General features: G+C 35.2%; 1 protein-coding gene across 4 annotated transcripts in view; it reads right to left on the reverse strand.

Annotated features, from left to right (window-relative positions):
• Positions 1-24,896, reverse strand: part of LOC110369838 (PHD finger protein rhinoceros) — a 68,726-nt gene that overhangs the window by 16,149 nt on the left and 27,681 nt on the right. For 2 of the 4 annotated variants that reach the window (XM_064038535.1, XM_064038537.1), the window contains 2 exons: positions 1,825-1,940; positions 36-176 (listed from right to left, as the gene is read on the reverse strand). In XM_064038535.1, the coding sequence (XP_063894605.1) occupies positions 36-176; positions 1,825-1,940 (257 nt within the window). The other 2 variants (XM_064038534.1, XM_064038536.1) reach the window with 2 other exon arrangements.

Raw genomic sequence — 24,896 nt, forward strand, 5'->3', positions numbered from 1 at the left:
AATACCCATGTAAGTTTAAAGATGGTAAGACCTACCTCAGCATGAGTCCAAGCCGACAAGGCCTTAGGTGGGGTGTCAGGGGCGACAGCACCGAGCCTGCCCCTCTTCCTCGCCTCCTGCAGGATAGGCACCTTCGAGTTCTTGTCGCCAGAGGACAGGATCACTTCGCGCTCTATCTGTTGGAAAAACTGTTATTAATAACATTGCACAGAATGACATTATTTACCTAGCTGGCTATTTACACAAAATACGTAGGTAGATAGACATACATAGTAAGAAGACGTAATATTTCTTTTTTTAGTACTTTTACCTATTAGTTAAGTATAAAACTTGGTGTAGGGCAGAAATTGGGATCTATTATTACGATTATAAACAATTATATCAGGAAAAGAAGTGACTAGCTTACTTCCAACTACGTGAGATATTTTAAACATTTATGCATTTCTCTAAATACTGTAGTTTAAACTTATACACCAACGGACGAAACGAACAGAAATTAGTAGAATCACTAATCTACAATTCTCATTGATCTTCCTTCATACCATGATATCCCGACAAACTGACTGCTTGTACTTGTAATCTAGCAAATTACTTAGCACACTAGGTAGTATTATATGAAGGGTAGAACATGGACTTGCTAATGACCTCACGACTATTTCCTTTAAACAAGGACCTGGCAGTCTGCCCAGAATGCACACAGTACTTTATGTGTTTAACTTAGTATTGTCAAATGTACAAGTACGTAAAGTAAACAGTGCAAAACTTTTTGAAATGCAGATACCAAAATGCATCCTTACCACCCACTATCCAATATTGGCCACTTATATCCGAGAGAGAAACACAACACTTAAGTAGACAAGCACTCCATTATTCAGTCAGGACAGTACATCAACAATAAGCAAAAACACTACCACTAAGAACAGAATCTAATCAATATTTCGCTTTTCCATAAAATAACACACGTCTCCTCAGAAGATCAGCTGTGTAACAATAAAGCAAGCCACTTTCACTCAGACAACCACGAGGCAAAAACTACAAATTCACATGTATCGGAGAAATCGCGGATATGGAAGATCCAATCACAATTTGTTTATTGCATGTAATAAATGGAGCGAAGACGCCACTCAAATTTTATGGCTACCATGAAAAAGAAAAAGTGGTTTGGTTGTGAATGATGTTAAATGTACGAGTATAGTGCGATTACGACGTAAAGTTGCCAATATTGTTAAGCATTTACATTATTGTTTAAGAGAAATAAAGTGTAAAGACAGTTATTATCACTGCAAACTTAAAAAGGTTTCCTATTATAGAAGAAACCCACAAAATATTCCTAGCTATAGATGACACTAATCTCCTGTTACCTGTACCCTAACGTAAAAACATTGTCGCCATTACGATACACAATCTATCGTACACAGGAGCAATCTAAATATACGACACATAGCTTGCATGTCAGTAACCTGACTCGACTCGACTCGGGCCAGTCCAGCCACTTAGCTAGCCCACTTGACAGCCGTGAATGACGGAACGATGGACGGGGATAAATCGCCTATATGCTGGGTACATGTCGATTTTAAAGATCTTTAACGTATAGATTTATTTGATGATCTGTTATTTGTTGCTTAATGTTCTACAACAGGTAATCTTTATCTATAGATGGAATTCCATATTATCAAGAGTTTTAATGTGATCATAAGAGTGGTGTGAATTGACGATGCTATAAATGAATAAGTCTTTAAAATTCCAAGCATTTTGCTTTATCAAGATCGTCGTCAATGGCGTACTCATCAATAATGGAATTCCTCTTCATCAGGCAATACTTACAGGAAACTTGTTGGAGTGTGTGTGCAGTGCAGCCGGTAACGAAGGTGCGGGGGCGCCGGGCAGCGCTGCCTCGGGCGCCGGCGGCATCCTGTATGGCGGCCCACCTTCGACTGTACCTGAAATAATTGAAAAGGGAACAATTAGCAATGCTGGTAGAAGAATTTTGACTAAGATGGACGCAGATTATACTATAGTTATAGAAGACGCACAAATAAATGGAGCACTCAAAACCATACACAATTTACCACTTTAAAGGTAAATCGCAAATAGTATCTGTAACTAAATAACACCCTTCAAAATTGAAGATTGTGTATTTGATGAAGATAATCGCACACATCATTTACAATATGAAAAGGTAAGTGGCCATAATAATGAGAAAATATAGCTGTTGTTGTCAGTTGAGTGCTTTTGCAAAGGAAACCATAAAAAATTGCGAAGATTGGACTCATTAAGTTAATGCATTATGTGACGACAATAATATCTTTGATATTAAGTGATCTTTCACATGATGCGGTATGGCCCAAGTGGGGAGAAAATTATAGAAAGGATTAGTAATGGAACGGTAGACATATTTTAAAAATACCTTCAAATTAAAAGTACTACTTCACTTTTGCTCCTGGTTATGAATTTATTTAGAACTAGCTGGTGCCCGCGACTTCGTCTGCGCAGGTTTAGTATTTCGAACAATATGTTTACAAATTGTAGCCTATGTGTTATTCTGATGTATAAGCTATATTATTGTAAAGTTTCATTAAAATCCATTCAGTAGTTTTTGCGTGAAAGAGTAACAAACATCCATACATCCATACATACAAACTTTCGCGTTTATAATATTAGTAGGATGCAAATTGTGCAAAGTTTTGCATATTTTCAATTATCCATATACTGATAGGTTATTATGGAATCCAAAACCAACAATGTAAAAAGGCTCCATTTGAAAGTAAGCTTTAAGTTTCTTTTTTGTCCCAAAGCTTGCACGTCGCGGTGATAGCGAACTTCCTGCGAAGCTCGATAGCATGCGCGCTGACAATTGAATGGATTGCATCAGATTGTGCAGCACCGTTAGCTCAATTGTTATCATTATCATCTAAGTAATGTTGAGGGAAGTATTGAGTAATAAGTACGTTATAAAGTTAATCTATTCCATCCATTTCACAGAGCAAAAAAACCTCGCATTACTTTAAATATTAATGCAAGTAAATAATCTTTCATGAATTATAATCAAAGTACCCAAGTCAAAGATGTAATATTATATCTCCCAACAAAAAACGACATAAATCAAATTTTGAGTGCCACAGAGCTATTAAAACTGTACTCAACATAAGATCTATCCATGTACAGGATGTCATTGATGACTGTTAAGTGCTTTCCCAGCTAATTTAATGTTCAAGTGGTTTGCGGTGAACAAGATCGAGGGTAAACCGCAAAGATATATAGATTCATGCGGCTGTCTGTGTGTCGAACGATAGGGGCGACTTGATCTAGATAAATGGCTCTCTTGAATCCGACTACACTACAAGCTCTGGGTTTGCAGCTAAACTGGAAAATCTTACAGCTAATATTTTAACCTAAGTAGATAGTACAAATTCAAGTTGAAGTACTTGATACTAGAAATCAGTTGTCTATTACTTCCTGATATTACGTTGTCAATTTGATTTAAGTTAATTCTCTCTAACAATTGCGTAACTCATAATAATCAGAAAGTGTTAAATAGGAGTGAATATAATAAATGTGTTAGTTACCTAAATACATAATTATTGCTAAACATTATGTTCCGGTTATGGCCATAGCGATAAATAATCCTATTAACGTCAAATAAACTAATAAGATTAAGAGTTCACAAAACTATCATAACAAGATAAATCTTTGTAAATTATAAGTTATATTATTTGGAATCGCTACCATCTTGCCAAAAAGCTTTTTATTACACTTAGTTCAAGTCATTAAATTATAATTATAAAAAGAAGACTATCTCTTGGATAGTGGATATGGTTATTACCAGATTCCTATAGATTTGCAACTAATGAAACATGTTCGGTATTTTTTGCTAGAGCCATTAAATTAAGATGAGACGTATAAAAACGTGGTGGTGGAGGCAACGACCGCGGTTTCGGAGTCAGCTGTGAACCGGTCCGAACGGTACCATTTGTATTGACTTCATTGATGACATTGTGTTTTGTGCACCCAATTGCATGCCCATTGTGAAATTGAACGACATTTTATTAATTACTTTGTAATCTTGATTTTTATGTTAGCTGTTTATTTAAAAAGACCGTATGAATCAAGGCCATTAACAGCTTTCTGATCTCAAAAGACATAAAATCGATTTCACCAAAACTGTGTTTTACTCAAAATACAAATTAAGGCCTACTTTTGGAGAAGACTTCCCTTGATTTCTCTTACAATTTGGAAACTAGAGTAGTGTTTATGTAAACGAATTAAAAACTTGACGAGTTAGTTTTTAACGAATACATCACATCTTATTAGATTATGAAACACCTATTGGCACACCAGATTATAACTGAGAGTCAATTAATAATATTCAAATTAATCTTTTCATCTATAAGTAATTTATTATGGACATTATGTTATAATTTATCATATAGTTACACAACTGAAAGATAATATTAAAATAATAGACTAACAATAGTTTGTAAAAGTTTAGAAAACAAAATCAACATGGCGCCGAGTTGGCCGCCAAAACATGTGGCCGAAGTATAAACAGATGCAATTTTTTGCAAAATATGTTTTTACCTGCATCCGGTTTTGTTAAAAATATTAATGTTGGTAGGTACTAACTTTGTGTTTAAGATTCTTGTTATATAAAATCTTAATACTTACTTCTAAGTATAATTTATTATTGGATTGACTTTAAAATAAGTTGAATATTCAAATTTTTATTTAGAATTAGAGATCCTCAACATATATAGTGCTTTTATTACCAAAATCATAAAACGGGACTTGCATTTTGCCTAATTTGATTACAGATTTTTCAGAATAAATCTTTATTTATTTCTTGCCTAAGCTTACTTTAAAATCAAACGTTGGTTTAACGGCTCCAACGAATCTATTATGTTTCAAGCTAATTTGGACTTTGTATCTATGAGAATAAGGTATGTAACTATAGGATCTTTCAGTACAGGCAGGTGCTTCAAGTTGCCTTTAAGTTGCACATCTGTTTTCTTTCATCGTTAGGTTATTGCTAACATGCTTCAAGCTAATGACTCCAACGGTTTTCAAGAAATGTAAAAACGTTGAAGTACCGTAGAAATGTTAAACATTCTTAGAAAAAAATCTAAAGACCGCTTGACTTCAATGCAACTGCCGAATCTCCGTTTTAGCCTCCCTATAAACGTATATAACAGATCATCACGCTTAACTTGTACGAGAAGAGATTTGCACTGGCCTTATGATAACTAAAGCAAGTAGATATGATGAGAGTGATAATGACAGCAACTTTAAGAGCACAGGTCTATTAGAGGAGGTTATGAGTGCTTTAGCGAGCAGTAGACGACTAAACCATAATCCGCACTATATCTGGTGCATATCATTATTATTTTAAAGGTGGAGAACTTTCGAAAACGAAACGAAGATTCGGCATCGTCAAAAGTTTTTACAATACAAACGGATCTATTGGAAATGGTAATTAATCGAGCAGATGTTCAAACGGCTTGGTTTATAGTAATTTATGACAATTTGAGATTTTAAATGATGGTGATTCTTCTAAATTGAAAAGGACATCTAACACCTGCGTTATATTGAGATAGATATAGTGATCGCCTTGTTATTCAAGTTACATCCTGATATTTACTCTTTAATTTGAAACGTGCATAAATTATAGAGCTTAAGCATTTAGTATTAAATCACCGATTATACTAGGTATTTTGCATGATTTTAATATTTGTTTATTTGAATCAAAATTTATAGCTTCATATTTTTACTTATACTTTACTTCGATAAAATTAATTACATATTCACGTTCATGTAATCGTCATTAGCAAATGATGTAAAACCTTTAAAAACATGATTCTTTCCTTCGTATCTAAATATAGTTACGTGTATTTGTAAATGAGAAATTAAATCTTTCATTATGTCAGTCTTTATCCCTTTTGCTTTTGCAGTAAGAATACTGTATAGATATTTTTTTTTATTAATATAGTTTTGGAACCTTAAGGATTGCAAGATATGAACAGTATTCATCCTGGTGTAGGAAGTAGTTTTCCAATTACAAGACTATTATCATAAATGGTCATTATTAAATATACATCTGAAGATATAGTTCTTCTAGCTAACAATATTTTATTACCAAAGGCATTACATTTTCGCAACATATTGCCATTTCGGACGTTTGAATGGCACAGTGGGCGTGCACCGAACATGTGAGACCTGAATTAATTTCATAGTCAGATACTACAGGCTCGTTTACCCTACCATGTTTGGTATTAAATGGCTGTTAACTCATGTAAATGTTTCAAATATATCACTAACTGCTTTGTATGTTGCATTCCTGGTTAATTGGATAAATCTACACATTTATTAACAAAGCTAGATAGGCTAGATAGGTAATATGATTTTGACCGTAACAGCCATAACACCAGTACTTATATTTAGAATGGTAGAAGTTAAGGATGTGAAAGATTTCATAAGTAAGGGTTAATTTGAAGACATACATATATCGACGCTACTGTGCCAGCTCGCAGCGTATTGGTAGATTAGACTTCATTCAAGTTTTTATCAAGATATGTAGTGTAAGGAAGGCAAAGTTAAACACTTCTTGTTAGTACTTTTACTTTAACCTTTGCCTTAAGCTCCTTTTAAAGACATTTTCAAATCATTCTACAAGACAAAGGCACATCGAAATTGCCTAATAATTTCTGTAGGAACTAATTCCTTTGTCAGGTGTTCTGTCAACCGTCAAATATAGGCTCCATTGTTACAAGAGCCTTGGCTAGAAAGACTTGGCAGGTTGACGAGTGACCTCGGCTTAACAGGTCGGTATCAATAATTGGCTAATTATTATTAATTGTTTTATCTTTTACTTCTATAGCTTCATTGTTGTCGGTGCTGTGGGTGGCTTAGTATTTTTAGCTTCTGAGTTGTTATTTTCATTTTTACGAATTGCTCTTTGTGTCAGTTTTGGGAGAAATGTGGCGTTTCATTTAAGATCATGTAAAGATTAACTTGTATGTGATAAATTGGTAGTAAGTCAGTAATACTGTAAACATGTTCATTGGTAATTAACAAATGGCAGAGATAAGCGAGATAGGTGCTGCTTAATTAGCTCTTTGAAAGTTTCTAACATGACGCAGTTACAAGTTTTTTGTCTATTTCAGATTAATTAACGTGAATAAAATTTATTTCCATGACTTCTCGTTTATTTCTTTAAACATCCTTACATAATAAATCATTCAGTGTTTTAGATATTTCTGTTCAACAAGCTTTAGTCTCACCGGACACTCCTTATCGGGTTACATTATGTTTGATTCAAAAGACTTTAATGTACAGTTTGCTAATGCAACAAGTTTATATGTCATTCCAATTAGCACCAAACATAAAATTGTTAATGGAAACATAAATTCTATCAAATCAATACTTGGCTGGTTATTTTAGTCCGACATTCTTAGACTAGGTCCCAACTAGCAATCATATAATCTAGATTCACTAATGGCACTTTAGTGTACTCACGATTTTGAAATGATTAAGATTAATACTCCTTTATTATGCATGATATGGTTAGAACACATGATAGATTTAAAGCAATATATAACTTAGATAATGATCTTGTTTAAAATAAAAACATAAAAGGCAAATATGAGATTATCAATAAGAAATTCGAAGTTGATAAAAATGTTGAAGCTATAAAGAATTCACTAACCAGTTTTGATGTAATTAGCAATCTTTGTGATGTAAGAGTTCCGGTCCATAGATATATTAGCGTCACGACCGTATCTCTAGTCAAACATAATCAGGTAAATTAGCTACAAATGTTTTTATGGATTTTTAAAGTGGACCATGTCTTTTCGATTCTCATCTTCCCATTTTATTAATTAAAAAGAGGGTTGTATAAATAGAAATGTCGGTGCATTTTTCTCTGTAGAATACTATGATAATATGAAAATTAGACTATCTAATAAAAGTATCTACAATCTTTATTGTTACGGAGGGATGTAAAATAATATTTTCATCAGATTCTAATCATAATTCAGCGACCAATCTCAAAGAGATAACTTCTTGTATCGTAGCAAAAGTTGTTTATGTAAAGTAATCGTTTGAATTTATGGAAGTTGTTACGTACTTTGGAAATAGCTGCAGGTTATCAACCTACATGCAGAATTGCAATAATCATTGACACTTGACTTGAGCTTAAACATTTACAATCCATAAAATCCTGTTTGGATTTCTAGATAGCTTTCCATCAATTGTAAAGATTGCTTGTATCTGTTGGAATATCTTTATCTATTAGTTTATTAAGCAATATATTGTGAAGAGTTTTATGATGAAATAAGTTCCCATAATGTGTATATGAGGCTCGTTTCCCGTGACTTCACATGCGTGCCGTTTCGCTTGGTGATCTTTGAATGACTTTGACGATATAATCATCTTTACGGCTTTAATCCTTTCATGGGTTAGGTAAAGGTTGCTAATTGCATTGTGAGATTACGGTAGAACCTTGACTATCCGTTAAAATTTAAAAGAGATTATTAAGGAATCAGATAGTAGATTCGTCATGTTCACTTCTAATAAAAGTTACGTTAGCTGTAGCTGAGGTCTTCTAAAAATTTTCTAAGAGAGGATGTATCTAAGAACAGGTTTAAAAGCAGTATAAAAATAATGTAATAGGATGTTCTTGCAGGAGCTGACATAGATTCGTTGGTATACCGAGCGTGACGTGAATTTTAATTGTTTCAACTGGCTGTTAATGCCACATTACTTAACCGAAACTATTTGATACTGAAGATTATTGTTATAACTTTAAACTGAATTACGTAAGAATGAACAAGCATTTTGTTTCAGGGTTAGTTTTTCAAGAGTAGAAAGGTGGTCTTCCAAATGTAGAAGTAGTAATCGTATGCAGTGAGTTTCCTATATTTCAGAAACTGCTAGAATAAAATATAAATGAAAATATAATAACAATTAGGTACCTAATTGGAAGGCTACTCTAGAAATTTGTTTTAACCAATGTAAAAAGAGGTTACTAGAAAGATACAAAGCCAATAGAATTAATATATGTATACGTTAAGCTTAAGTTGAGCATTCATGGGAACCAAGATCTAGAGGTCATGACAGCAATTCATAATGCTTTTGCTGTTGCAGGATTTAGTCATGCAGAAGATTAATGTAACGCCAGTGAGTACGTTAATTTTCCGTTAAGACTCTTTAGTAGTGTTGAGCAAAATTAATGATTAACAAACGAAAGTTTTTGCAAGAATCTGGTTGAAATTTTTCGTGCATGAAGGCTCGAAAGAGAAACGTGTAAACATAAAGTTTCAACAAAATTATGATTATGTAGTCATAGGTATCTCTTGTATAATAGGCCTTTTTTGGACATTTCATGCTTGTAAAATAGATATATCTAAATATTAGGACGGGAATCAAGTGATAGTGTTGAAATATCGATCTTATTCCAAAAAAACAAAATTGTACTTCCATAACCTGTTTCCCAGCTCCAGCAAGCGAGCTTTTTTACCTCATACCTTTTCAGGTAGAACTATGCTCTATGAGACAAAGCACCACAGTTATGTGAACTTTGTGAACTGTGTCTGAGAGATTTTCTTTCATTTCAAAAAGTATTTTGAGTTAACACGAGTAAAAGTTTAGCGTCAGTTAAATTTTGAATAGAAAATATAAAGACTAAGTTCGCCATTAAGCTCCCCACTTACGTCTATATGTACTGAATAAAGCAAGGACACATACCGGACCGTCCGAAGTGCACAATGAACCACTTGATGAAATATAACGGTTACACACAATACTTCAAGTCAACGGCATCGATTCAACCGCGAACCATTCACACGACAACACAATAACAAATGTTAGGAGATACAAAACAAAAGATTCACTCGGAATTTAAACTTGGAAGTACATATAAGTAAGTTTTTGCTTAAAATTGAATACAGAATGTAAGAACAAGACATTCACCTGTCAGAGGCGCGCGCGCACTGGCGGCCAAGCGCGGCAGGCGGCCGGCTACAGAACCCGTTTCGTAGAAAAAAGCACTCCTTCCCGCCTCCGCCGCCATCATAGCGACCCTTTGCATATTCCCGTGTTCACTATTCATCAGAGCACCGGCAGTATCCCCGGGAATGTCTCGCAACCTCTCCGGGACGAGCTGCGCGTCTTGCGGCTCGATGCCACGCTCATTGTCGGCCGCCACGCTCGTGTTCACCCGCGATTCCTTCAGATCCACTTGATTAGCAACGCCGTTTACTACTGAATTAGGATTTCTCGGTATCGTGATCGGTATTCTGCCATAAACAGGTTTGTTTGTGTACATTTGAGACTTATCTATGCTGGGGGGATTAGCGAAGGCGTTTACTTTCAATATTTCGTTCGCCTGCTGCAGTAGTCGCCTCTGTATCGTTTCTATCTCGGTTCTCGACGCTTTCGAGTTCTCAGACAGCTCCGCTATCAGTTGATTGACGTTGAATTCAGCCATTTTGTTGGTCATTACTTGCGAGGTCGAGGCTTCAGCGGTTTCTCTAACATTATCTTTAGCGTTATCTGATCTCTTGGCTTTGACTTTCATGTCTCGATTATCTGGTGGAGTGACCACTATCGTTGGTATGTGTTCTTTTGAATTGGATTCCCTTTTGCCGCGTTTCACTTTCTTTACAATTCTGCTTGCCATTACATTTTTAAACACTTTTGTATGATGACTTTGATATTTTTCTCGAACATTTTGTTCTGACCATCTTAATACAAGTTAAGTTGTCCTTTAATAGAAAACCGTTAGGATGATTGTTGATTATGAAGCTTCCAATTGAAATATCGTTATGTCGGTTATTTAATTTGTCAGTTATACTTGTTTCTTGTTAATTGATAAAGTAATTGAATTCGCTATGCTCTAGAATAGAATCAAATTAGGTACTTTTATGGTTAATGTTATTCAAAACAATAAAATCATAAAAAGGCGAAAAACGTTAACTAGTTTTGATATAATTTCTTAAACGAGTTGAACTATAACTCGTAAGTTATAATAGTAATAATAAATTCAATTTGCAGGAGATAATTTGATCTGCTAGGGTAACATGACTCCATATTGTCGATAAATTCAGCGAGATCTCTGACTAAACAGTGGTTCTCAAATAGTGGACGTATGACAAGCCCACAAACCGGATTTTTAAGAAGTTTTATTAGCTTTCAACCAAATAATAAGTACTATGGGATATGGAAATGTGCCAAATTACTATCGTATAAGAATCGTACAAAATGAACAGGATACTAACAATTTGGTTAAGGCGAGGAAGTGGTCAACAATAATTCCATAACCGGCACGCGCATCTAAGGCGCCAAAAGGGGTCGGAGCGTCTGAGCGGGGCGAGGATAACAATACGCGCGCTAGCTTATAACTAAAAGTCGTAAGCGACAAAATGGTTTTGTAATTTTATTATTTAGAAATGATAATTTGATAAAAAATCCTACTACAATTTTAAAGAGTATGTATATACTCAACTACTAAAAAAGTTAAGAGGCTTTAATCGGTCCCGTTTCCCCATAATATGTGAATCTCTTTTTAAAAAGAGGTATGTTTGATATATTTTTCTCTGTTATAAAAGTTAATCATGTTTCTACAACTAACAAAATAAGGTTTATATCATGAACTTTCAGGTAACCAAGTTGTATTTTGATCCGTTTTGTATTTACTGAGAAAAATTGACATCCTTGGCGCCAAAAATTCCAATTCGTCCTCTTAATCTTCATTGTATGATGTTGTTATTTGATTGCAATATTTGTAACACAAGTTAGCAACACAACTTTGGGTAACGCTGCCCACTCCCAAAACGGTTACACCTAATGAAATTTACGACTGAGACAAGAAAATAAACCGCCTGATATTGTCTTGCGTAGGACCCGGGTTCGCCAAATGCGTTTGCATGTACCACGTTGGCATACTTTCGCGTTTCATAACCTTTTGTTATAGATACCGATGGGAAATATTCCACTATACTTCCCAGGAATCTATAGAGTTGCTATGTATTGTTCGCACCTCTATTTTATGTGATTGTATGGGAACGTTAATGGTGTCAACTACGCCAATAAGTTGTGTCAGATGTGGGAAGTAAATGTAGATTGTAAGACCGATTTTGTATTGCATAGATTCAATTATGTTTGTTTGTAGAAGATTGAATTCGTTTCATTGTTTGTTTCAGACAATGTTGCTTCTAACTTTGTTTAGGTTGCATAAAACTCATTAATTTTGTCAAAGGCTTCAATAGGTCATACTAGAGATTTTTTACCATCTAAAGTTGATGTTCAGTAAGTCTGACACCAGTCTAACCAAGGCGTATCGGGTTGCCCGGGTTGAGGAGGTCAGATAGGCAGTCTTCTTGTAAAGCACTCGTACTCAGCTGAATCCGGTTAGACTGGAAGCCGACCCCAACGTAGTTTGGGAAAAAGGCTCGGAGGATGGATGAGTTGAGAGATGTTCACTCAAACTAACATATTTCCTTATTCTAAAGTCATATGGAAGTAAAGTTCCAACTAGTATGTAAAATAATCATTTTCATTTCTCACAGAGCAACCATTTGCATTTGTAAGCAGGGACGTCGACACTCGACATGTTCATGTTTTAATATTTCAATAGGCGGAGTGATATTAGATTTGCATATAGTGTCAACCATATGCTGGTCTGCACTTATGGTATTGAACTTTATAACAATGGTTTGCAAACCAAGATTGACACCATGTCTAGTGAGAGATAAAGGTATCGCAACTATGTATATTATAGTACTATCGCATACAAGATCTTGTTTCCTGAAATACTTATCTATATCTATATGTGGATCGATGGTAGTTCGTCTGTTTTGTCAGAACAATGTATTGAATTTCGTATCCTTTCATCATTTTGGAAGATTATTCATCATAAAATATGTTTTTGGCAAAGGATTTATTTCAATCCTTGTCAGCCAAAATTGCCAGTATATTAACGTTTGCTGTTTTCTTTTGCATTGTTAAAGCTTTAACTTGTAAGGTAATCTAACCATGACCTAACCAGAGTCATAATTTTAAAAACAAAAGCTTTGGTATCATCATTTTGGCATCCCAAGGCACATGGCGCAAGAATTCCCAAATATGTAGTTTTTGTAAAGACAAGGCATAAGAGATATGAGTCATTTCGATTGTAATCATACAGTCAGGCTGTCTGGTATTAAAGATACATATGTATCTGTATATACAGTGGGTACAATGTCCGTTTGTGAGTCACTGTTAAGTTCAGCAGCTTTCTCTGGAGGAGGTAAACTTGTCGATATATGTTTTAAGAAAAGTTTTTTAGTATCAGCACTTCTTGCAGGTACGAATATTTCCTTGAAGAGTCAATGGACATGTCATGCATTTTGAAATACATTAATTTGAAACAGTAAGAATGTGGAGTTTGAAACTTTTATTCCTTTACGTCCACGAGCCTTAATATTATTTGCAATACTAAGAATTATTAAACATTTGCGTGCCTCCTAAATCCTCATTGGCCTCAATATTTAAGGACCTATCATAAGTCAGATACTAAAGGTTAATAAGCTTTACACTTATTCTCGACAGTTTTATTGGATCATCTACGCCTACAGCAAACTTGGAGCTTATAAAAGGTGCGTCTAGATTCCACAGCATACTTAGAGCGATATAACGGATAATGTCTTTGCTCCATGGATCTACCGGATTTACATGTATGGATGTCCAAGTTCCAACGTTTCTACGGATGCAGGATGTCCCGATTTGTAGGGCTTAACAGATTGGCAGGCAATCGTTTACTGTGAGACTGGTTATGTAATTCTTGGCTAATGTATACTGCCAGATACAGGCGTGGCTGTTAACATAGGAATGATATCAGTTTGAATCAAAAAGTACGAGGATTGTCATATTGGATTATATGGAGAGTATTATATCGCTAACTACGTGAATAAGTATTTTTAAGTCCTCGTTACCGAAATGGGGATTGAACTACGGATTCGAATTGCAGCAGTAACGTTAGTGACCACTGGATCAAAAAGGCAGTCCATTGAATACTTATTTTCAGCTAAATAAGTACCAAGCAAGTGTAGACGGAACCTTAGTGCAATCGTTTAACTAGTTAAGCTAAGCAGTTGTTAATTTCAACGCGGCATTGTAATCCAGCAAGTTATGTTTCAGTGATTCACAGTATTAGCAATTTAGATTCAACACCTACTGAGGAGGATTCGTTTCACAGCTCAGCTGGTTTTATATCAAGATTTACTGAAGTATTACGTAGGTGTACTAATACACTCGTGATTATTTACTTTAGTTTACGAGCTTTATTCAGTTTTGATGCTAGTATTAGCACATCTCTATTGGGAATTAGGATTTTACTGTTAAAGCTTGCTAGGTAGTGAAACTTCACTTTGAGAGTTACAGATCAATATCTATCAAATTAAAACTTCTCTAAGCTTTTGATCGAAAAGCATTACGCTAAGTTCGTAAATAAACATGTTGGACCAAGCTATGTAAACAAGCCAGTTTATTACTTGGGGCAAATATTGTACTTGTACATGCATAGATCATTTTGAATGCTGCATTGATAAAGTACCGAACAATGCTTTAATATGTTCAAAAAGCAGGATAAATCTCATTTCTATCAGCAAACTATTATCTTGCAAGGTTTCTGCGATACATTGGCCAAGATTATCACCTTCACGCTACTTACTCCGTACGGTATAGCCTGGTCTATTGTAAGGTGACTAATTATCTTGTCTAACTGGTCTATTGTCAGTGGCCAACCGAGTGTGTTTCCTTTGCGGTCCTATTGTGTGGTCACTGACATTAGAAATGTTACCGAAAATTTATAGTTGGGCCTTTTTAAGAAACTTTTTCTATGATGTTTGGTTTAGAGAGGGCTGATTACGTTAAGCGGGTTTGTTTTTAATAAGCGTTAAATTAAATATAATGAAGAGCTCACGGGTCAATTGCGTGCGGATCATTTTATGAAATTAGGTACACCTACTTCTAGCGCACACAACTTATTTGTATTAAGGTATTTAAAGTTTGGTTACTTAGTTCCAATTTTATACTGCTGCAATAGATATGATCTATGTAATCTGATAAATAATATGTTTTAGAAATACTGTGATTATCCAATTACAACAAAAATGCGTCAAAAATACTCGCAAGAAAGATAGTAAGTTAAGAAACAAGTCTTTCAATAAATCACAAGCATTAAACATCCGATGAAACACTATTAATTAATGACTGTTAATTGATTGTAATTAACAACTTGATCAAATAAATACAACTTAATTGAGCAATCCAATAAAAGTAAATGGCTTTACATTAAACAAATTGTCGGTGTTATAAGAAGCTGGAATCATTAAATTCTGAAAGATGTAATTTTTCTATTGTGGTTATAAGAAGATAGTCTAGACAAAAAGTTAGTTCTTGACTGCGTTTTTGCGAGTTTTTTGTTAGGTGTAAGTATAATGAGTAAAGTATTGGCGCAAATATACTAATGGTTCTGTTTTTACTCACTTAGGTAAATGTTAAAAAGTACCTAATGGTAAGATATCGTTTTCTTTCAGGTATGGAAATACCATGTAAATATTTCATTTTTGGATGTTATTGGTATAACAAAATAAGATTATTCGTGGACATAATTGATATTAAAGTATATATCTAATCCTTTACCCAAAAAAGTTAACTCTAGATTTTTATATTCGGGGAAATCCAGATACAATTAGTTTACTTCAAAGCCGAGCGTCTGCAAATAGTTTTATCTTAAGCTCAATAAATTACCAATTAACTACTTTAACTTGACATATCCGGGGTCTTAAACCTACACAGAAAAATCTATTAAAAATACAATTCTTTGAGTCATCATCTACCGAGCCTTTTCCCAACTATGTTGGGGTCGACTTCCAGTCTAACCGCATGCAGTCGAGTACCAGTGTTTTACAAGGAGCGACTGCCCTATCTGACCTACTCAACCCCGTTACCCGGGCAACAAAATACCCCTTGTTTAGACTGGTATTCTAATATAATTCTTTGAGTAAACGTAACAAATTAACAGAACGTTGATTTTCACATGTTTGGTTAAAATATTCAATTGGAGGCTTCATGCAATAAACTTCGCAACGGTTTGACCAAACAAAACGCAATGTTTGTTTGCTCTACTGACTAGCACTGCGCGAGAACGGTATCTAGTACATGTGTAGGAACTTAATTACTTATTTGAACGGCTTTTGTTTGTTTTAAAGTAATAAAATTGTTGGAAATTGTAGGCCGAATAGATTTTTGCATTGAGATTTTTTGGATAGTCAGTCACATTCGATTGATTAAAACTGTTCTATAAAACTGAAATTGACAGCTGCATTTTTTTTATTTAAAAATAAAATATTTAATCACTGTAAAATATCCTAATATACCTAACATGACAATATATTATTTTTCTGAAGATAAAGTGAAGTTTAAAAAATAAGTAATTTATTCAGCACTGACTCAAAACGAGTTCGTATTTTTTCACAACCTTTTTGGTCTCACTTCACATCACAAGTGCACTTTACAAAAAAATCGGACAAATACTAAAATATTCGGAATCAGTTCGCGGGTACGGTAGAGCACAGAGGTGCGCGGGCGCACGAATTACACTGAACGCCTTGCGGTTGCCACTTGCGTACATTGGGGGATCGAGATTCGCTTTCGTAGCCTCAAGTGATATAGACTTAAGAAGAAATAGACACGACCACACATTTGAACGTATGTATATGTACTTTACGTATGGTAACTCCTCACGGACAACCCCTTAACGACTGAAACGGCCCTATTTTATAGTTCTCTGAAAGAATTTATTAGGAATGCATTGTTTGTATATGTAGATAGTATAGTGATCATTACTAGGTTAACATATAAGTTATGATAAATAAAGGCGCGTTTATCGCATTGAGTTAAACTGTAATGGTAAATGTATGCAGATAAGTGAATAAATAAAATATATGAGGTGGTTTTGATGCCTGTAGGCAGTTCCTGCCTGTCATTTGTTTTGTTTTCTTGAAGCAGATGGATATTGTAGCTACCATGTTATGGCTGGTGTTCAGTCTAAACGGATGCAGCTGAGTTTCAGTCTTTTAAATTACTTATTATATATCTTGTTAAGATTTCAGGCTCATTGTAAATAAGTAGGCACGTATATCATCCGCAAATACGTATCATTCATATCCATCCATATATAAACCTAGGTATGTTTATTATTATGATAGAAATTATTTAATCAAAACGCTCATTATTTAACACCGCTTACATATAATATAAATCCTTTCAAAAAACACATTCAACCATTCGAAAGCTAAATGAGAGTGCAATTTCTTTCACTTCACATCTTACGAGTTACAACAAACATGATTTGAGAAAATCACTCGCAATGTCAAACGGCCATCTTGGAAAATGAATTGAAAGCGACGCGACGGTAAACCCGTTTGACGTAAAGGTGTCTACACACCAAAGCCGCTGATGCCGGCGGCACAGCCCGGCGGCCCAACCCGCCGGCCGTATTTTGTACAATCATGCCGCCGGCTTTCGTAGAGTATTTGACAATTACTAGAACACCACATGCCGCGGCAGTCGTGCCGCCGGGCTGTGCCGCCGGGTCAGCGGCTTTGGTGTGTAGACCCCTTAAGATGTATAAGTCTAGTTACTGGGAAGATATCCCGTTGACTGTTATTAATTTGAACTGAATAGTTATTGCAGTTATGGTTATTTATTGGTCAATTTCTCTAGATATATTCTTCTATCAAGTAAGCTGCAGGTTTAATCACCTAGCAATGCCATCTGGCAGATTTAAAAAACTAGGCCTAGTGTCTCTGATGGCCACTGACGTTAATTAATAATAAGGTGGTAATATGATTCAGCTGTCTTTGATAATAATTTTAATCTGACTAAATGATCTTGTTCTAGATTAGGATCAAAAGTGGTGTGGTGATTGATTGACGCTCGCATAAATAAGTTATAAATAAGCTTTCTATTTTGTTCGATAATTGTTTTGAAGAAGAAAGCTTGAATATTTATCTCTTATGATTGCGCGCAGATTTTAATATCTTAATTTAATATCAAGAGTATCTGTAGGATTACTGGTTCATTATAAGTATTCACATAATTTATTTAGGTAGTGGATGACTATCAAAGGACACACAAATTGCTTGAACCTAATAACTTTAATCAATAGTATTCACAACCAACTAAAGTTTATAATGCAAATGGACCCCTACAATCTTGTTGAAGTGGACACTAACCCTCTCGTGCAGACAGGGTTTATTTTAATTAAACACTTACAAGCCGTTATCTCTTAACTCCTGTTACTGATATAGATAACACGCCATTAGATTAAATATATCCGCCGCACGTCAGTTTAACAGGCTCAGAGATAATCTATGCAGAATGCTTTTCTATGAGAGTCTTAGTACGTTAATTTGCCGATAAATCATTGCTTTTGCAGCTTTTATGAATAATAATATGGTAAATGCATTGACGAGACCTTGCTTTGCTTTAAGTTTATTTTTTTATTTGATCTTTTGAAAATAACTGTCAGTTCATTTAGGTTCCGTTTAGTTGACGGTCTTGGTTAGATAAGTACAGTTAATTATTAATGGATATTAGCTTGCAACTAACCTGTCTCCTAAATAGCTTTTCACGCTTAAAGGCCCCAGTACACGTTGGCCTGTGTTGGGCCAAGCTGTGCAATGCACAAATGTAGGCCACGATCAAATGGTGTTTACACATTGGCGCATGGCTCATTCTTGCCTGGTAAACCACGTGCGATGGACGTCGAAGTAATTAAGGCTTCGGCTATTTAATTGTACACTACTATATATATTTATATGAAACTACACTACTATATATATTTATATTATACTACACCACTATATTTACTACTATATTTATTTTTACACGCAACACAAAAGTGTACTTTATCCTCAGCGGTCGGTGACGAACTAAACATTGGCCGAATGTGTAAACACCACACGCCAAGCTCGGCCAAGATTCCTTTGATGTGTGCCCAAAAAACCGACAACTCGCCGAATGCGCGCCAACCTTGACAAATGTCCGCCAACCTGCACCAATACCCCGTGTACACATTGGTGATGGCGTGTATTGGCCGCACTTGGGCCAACGTGTACTGGGGCCTTAAAATTGGTATCTATTACCGAAATAATAAGGAGATTATTCAGGGAAAGCGTTTAATAGCTACGAATATTTTTTATTTAGAAATATTTTACTTCAAAATTGTCCAACATTCCATTATTTCTGTCACTATTATGTAAATATCATCTTAAACTCCATGTCCTATCTAAACCTTCCTAAGTCTACATACAATGGTGGTATACCGGGAGTCACAGATGGCTGCGTCAACTAATGTGCTATGGTCTACCGCCGGCCATGGTCCAAGACGCCAGGGGAAAAAACTTAGGCTGATGAACCTGTGCTATATGGGAACTCATAGGAAGCTACCTGGTCGGCTAATCATGGTGGAGTTGCTATGGTAATTGTAGGTGCAGTGGGTAGGAAGCAATCAGGTAGTTAGTGGTGTAGTTGTTAGATAGTAGTTTAATTATCTATAGGGTGATTTAAGGTAGGAATTGATAATAGGAAAGTTTCATACGTTTGGAAATATTTTAAGGGTGGAAATGAATAGCTATAAGAAAGAGATGTCTTCCTATGTATGTATGTATATAGCATAAACTAAATAACCACGTATATGCGTGTAGCTATGCACAAGGATGTCTTTGATAAGTTTTGAGCTGCCTTCGGTATGATTTGGCCATTAGGATGATAAAAGTTGAGCAAAGATAGGCACTTTTTGCGGAAGAATTTAAGTTTTAAGATCGCGAATGGAAAAAAGATAGGTTTTAACTTTACAGTGAATTAGGTACAATATTATAGGCCTTGTAAGAAGAGCAAAAAAAGAAAGGTTCTAATTTGATGGTGAACTACAATGTGGGCATTTTCTGGCCCAATTATAAACTTAAAACTTATACTTCACACGATAAAACCAACCCATATCTTTCACCATTGAATGGTAACCACAGTAATTTGAACAAATCGTACTGAAACGTTAAAACAGCAAGTTGGAGCAGTAAACTTGATGGAGATAAGTGCTGACTTATGTCCCACTGTTCTTAGTTAGCAAATAGGTTTGTTAGACATTTGTAATTGCACCATATTGCACTCCATTGTATTGTGACACGAAGTTGCAGAGTCTTGTAGTACCTATTTCTATAGATGCGAACTCAAATGTTCAAAAGTATCTCGTGATTGAATGTATGTCTGTCTATACTCTCTTTTTATCTCCAGCCAGACTTTGGATAGAATTTCGGACTTTTAAAAGAGCAAAGTTGATTTTTAACACGCTTATATTAGCTTCACTTGTAACTATGTATGCAGGGAAATCTTGGAATCTTCATTCGACCCACTTCCCGGACTTCGATTAGGATGAAATTTTGCACACGCTCTGAGTTCCGATGACAATACATGACTAGCTAAGAAACATCATCACTAGTCCAATTAGTCCAAAAAATTTAGTGTCTTCAAAACAGAGAGACAGGACCACACTCTTTTACCAATTTAATTCGTATTCACACTTTCTTTTAAATTCCTCCGGATTACCTCTCATAAGACCCTTCAAAAGTGCCAAACGTAATTTAATTTTTATCGCAATGAAAGGCATGACAAACACAAAATTCTCTAACAAGGAAGCGTCAACTGGCCATCATCAGGCATTGTGTAAACAGCACCAGATTACTCAACCATCGTAATCTCTATAATCAAGTGAACGTTAAGTTTTTCTGTAATTATTCACGTCACTGGGATGTGGAGGAAGCTTGGAGCATTCAACCGACGGGAAACGAAGTTTCCTTGCCTTCTCTCTGCCTCTCATGATTCTTTTGACTGCCGATCAAACTAGTATGTGCATTCTGCGTCAATGTTTGCATGTGTCTGACAATTTTGTCGTGTGTGTGCGAACGTTGTCATCGAAAACGCGTGAGTGAGCGTTATCAATATTATTTCTTGCGTCGCGTCGGACGTCTTCTCATAGAGATTGTAATCATGGTGGGTCCAGTAAGTTATATGATCTAAGGTAGGAAGCATTTCTTCATTATTCTAGTTTATTCACCGTTCGCTGAACATTACGTACATAATATACATTAAGTATATTATCAACGAGTATATATACTAGTACATCTGCGTAAAAACTGTCTTGTTAATAGCTGGAACTTGATAATGTGACCAGCATTGTTGGCTTTTTCAGTGTTGTGTAATACAAACTTGTGATTTATGCTTCAGGTTTTAGCAAAAAAGGACATAAAAGAAAGGCAACAAAACTACGAATCGCTATTTTATTTTTTGCGTTAAATAAACTTGAAATATTTTAAACCTTTACTTTGCAACAGTAACTTAAAAGCTGAGAAGGTTTTAAAGTTAAGGGACTTCAGGATTAGAAGAAGGCCTTAGAAAAATCGTTCTTCGAACAGCCTAAAATTACACACTAAGCTAGTGATTAAATGAAAAGAAGCACAGATCTGATAAACACTGACCTTCAAAATAATCAAATTATCTTCCACAAGCACAAACAATCTTGCATGCAAGCGATTACTTCACCCCCACGTTACGCCACGCCACGCCACGCCACGCTCGACGGCGCGCGTCGCTCCGCTTACAAGCATCGGTTGTAAGAATGTGAGACAAAAACTCTTCCTAGCGTAATCTTACTGTTCTTGGAAATATTGTTAATGTTTTATATGGATGGATTTATGGAATTGTCGGTTTATTACCTGATTGAATTAGGGGTTATCTTAGAGTGTTATCAGGTAGCAAATAATTATGATGGTGTTAGAAATAATCAAGTACATACAACCCATTTAACTCTGTTATGAATCTTGGAGAAGTGGTTGATATATACTCATCTGCCCAGACTCTTCATAACTGTGTTGGAGTTGTCTACCAGTCCAACCAAATGCAGCTGAGTACCAGTGGTTTACATGCCCACGTTCAAACTGCTTTTACAGTTTTGTGGGACGTTGTAATTAGTTCTTAAGTTTACTCTGTATTTTTCTAATTACCTATCTAACCTCCTCAACTGGGCTATAAAAATTAAATAAGTGTATAACATTTAAAGTTATGTAACTGAAGATATGTGTGACATAGAGTCGTGTCATTAAGTTGTTCTATAATATGAGGTTACCCAAAACGAAGACTGAATTTATGTACGGTTGCAAATTCTTAAAGGCAACATCTATCTCACGCAACTCAAAGCAATTGTTTGTGCCTTCTGAAGATGGAATGATTACTAACTAAACTTCAACAAGTAAGAGATTCAAGCATCATTACCATAATTTAGCTCTTAATCCAATTTTTCTCAATTGGCAACCGTCTTTTTTCGCAAACTTTTCTGCTTCATTCAATTCAAGCTCTATCGCGTCTTTATAAGGTTGTTTATCAAATGCAGTACTTCTGACCTGAGCTGGTGAACCAGGACAGTCTAGCAAAGAGTCTTACTTGTGGCAACTGTACTTAGGCCGCAAGAAATCACCGTATCTACTCTGTATCTGGAACGTGCGAGTTTGTTAACTACTCTACCGGTCTTGGCGTGTGGTGCTCAAAGTTTTGCAAATTATTTTGAAATTAAGAATTTGATATAAAGTGTCAGACGCCTAGAAAAATCCTAGAATTTCCTGATTTTTGAAAAACTTCGACGTCGAGTCTCCTGTATTTGAAAGAATTATCTTTTGTGTAATATGAACAAATAAAATATGTGACAACGTGAAAATGAAATAAGCACCGAAAAGATTGTGCTAGGTGCCAGAAGCTAAGTCAGTCTTATTTAATAGTCCAGTTCCATCCTGATGACGATTACTGCATATTTCAACAAGGTTCAAATGTTTACAGGTGAAGAACTATCACAGATTGAGAACCTCTGTCCAAATAAATAGAGACATAACACTTTATGATCACCCTGTACAGCGTAATGTGTGTTTGTATCGTTTTTTATATGAAACGAAACTAGATCGAGCAAAGAAATGATTTGTGGAAAATTGCTGTGACTCTGTGCAGAAATGAATGGACCAGTTCTTCTTATGGTGTCGCTTTAAAAGCCAGATTTATGGTTTTATGGTAATGTTATGGTGGCGAAGACACCACGCATGGGATGTGTTTGCACTTTTTTTGAACATCACATCATGTTTATAGGCTTGGAAAGCCGATGAAATACATTGTTGAAATGGTTTTTGTGAAAGTTTTAGACTAGGCATTTGATATTTTGTTAATGCATTACAAAAGCTTGTACCAGTCTTTAACTCTGTTCTAGGCAAGTTAATCTTACAGCACAGTCTCTAGCATTTTTAAAACGCTTACCTACATGCTTATTCACAACAATTTGTAGTCAAGTTATGTATTTGATTTCCTATCAATCAAGTAGACCAAAACTTAGGCCTAGACTTCGTTCGATAGAGTTATCAGGGTCCTGGTAAGTACACCAAGAAGGCACGAAGGTGAGCTTTAGTCAATAATAGTAACAAAAATATAACTAGACTCAAACTAAGCATTCTAAAATCACCACAACGGCCTCTAACATCATGTTACACCTGATATTTACTAAACACACATTTAAATCTACCTGCCTCCTATTACAAAACTCTCACGCAAAGCTTACCATAATAACACATGCGATTATCGTTCACTTGCGCAAGAGTTCCAATTGAAACGTTATTCCGAACGCAATTACTATAATTGTTATTAGTATTAATTTAGCACTAGTTGTCGCCTCTGGCTTCGGTTGCGTGAAGTATGGAATTGTGGCCTTGCGGTTTTAGGCTGTGTGTAGACTGAGGAATGTGATGAAGGCCTCAAACTGAAAGTTTTGGAGAAGAAAAGTTTGTAAGCGTGTACGAGTATTTTTAAGTGCAGTTTGGACTTGCTGTATTCAAACAAATTTAAGTTAGGTGATAAATAGTTCTTTTTTTAGTCCGTTTTTTATGGTTCTTTGTTGAATTGTCACTATAGCGTTGACTGCCAGCGGAGAAATATGTTGTTTATGTTAAAAGTAGGTAGTCACTACAGACAACTTAATTATAATATGGTAAACATATCGTTCGAGTTAAAACCAAATAGCATTAAACTAATCTTAATAACGTTAATAACTGATAAATAATTTTGATAATAATCTCGAAATTCCGACTTCCCATACTGGTTACCCTAAAAAGACAACCTCTATGACAACGATAAAGTATGCTCACCCACGGAGACTCAACAGATTACCTCACAGAACGTTTCAATAAAATTACTTATTTATAAATAACTCATTATATCTAATGACTAGTTCCTGCCTGTGGCGCCACTTTCCCGATTAAGCAATGACTTGATATTTGTAGCAATAAAGCATTTATTTATATTTATGTAGTGTTAAAGATGTTATTTAACAATAATCTCTTTAAACTATTTGTTCGCAAACTTTCTAAGAGTAAATTGGTTTATAGTTGTTATGGTGACTTATGTAATGGACTGTTTATTATGTGATGATGATGATTATGGGATTTTATATGGAGATTATAAAAGTTATTTTCGTTATTTTTGTGTAGGAATTAAGGGCTTAATATCGAAAACAGTTTAATAATTGAGCTGGCTATTTGAGAAACAGTGTCATATATTTTTAAAATTGGAAATTATCATGTGTATAAAAGAAGAAAGATTTAATAGTTTGTACAAATAGGTTCCGGAAATAGTACCTAAACAGATTTGGATAATTCTTTCACTGTTAAGAAGCTACACTATCTGCGCTAAACATATCTTTTATCCTAGCCTATCTTTTATCCAGGTACAGGAAGAAGTTTCCCCAGGACACGGATGAAACCACCTGGAACAGC

This window comes from Helicoverpa armigera, chromosome 16 (assembly GCF_030705265.1).
Source record: "Helicoverpa armigera isolate CAAS_96S chromosome 16, ASM3070526v1, whole genome shotgun sequence".
NCBI lineage: Eukaryota > Metazoa > Arthropoda > Insecta > Lepidoptera > Noctuidae > Helicoverpa > Helicoverpa armigera.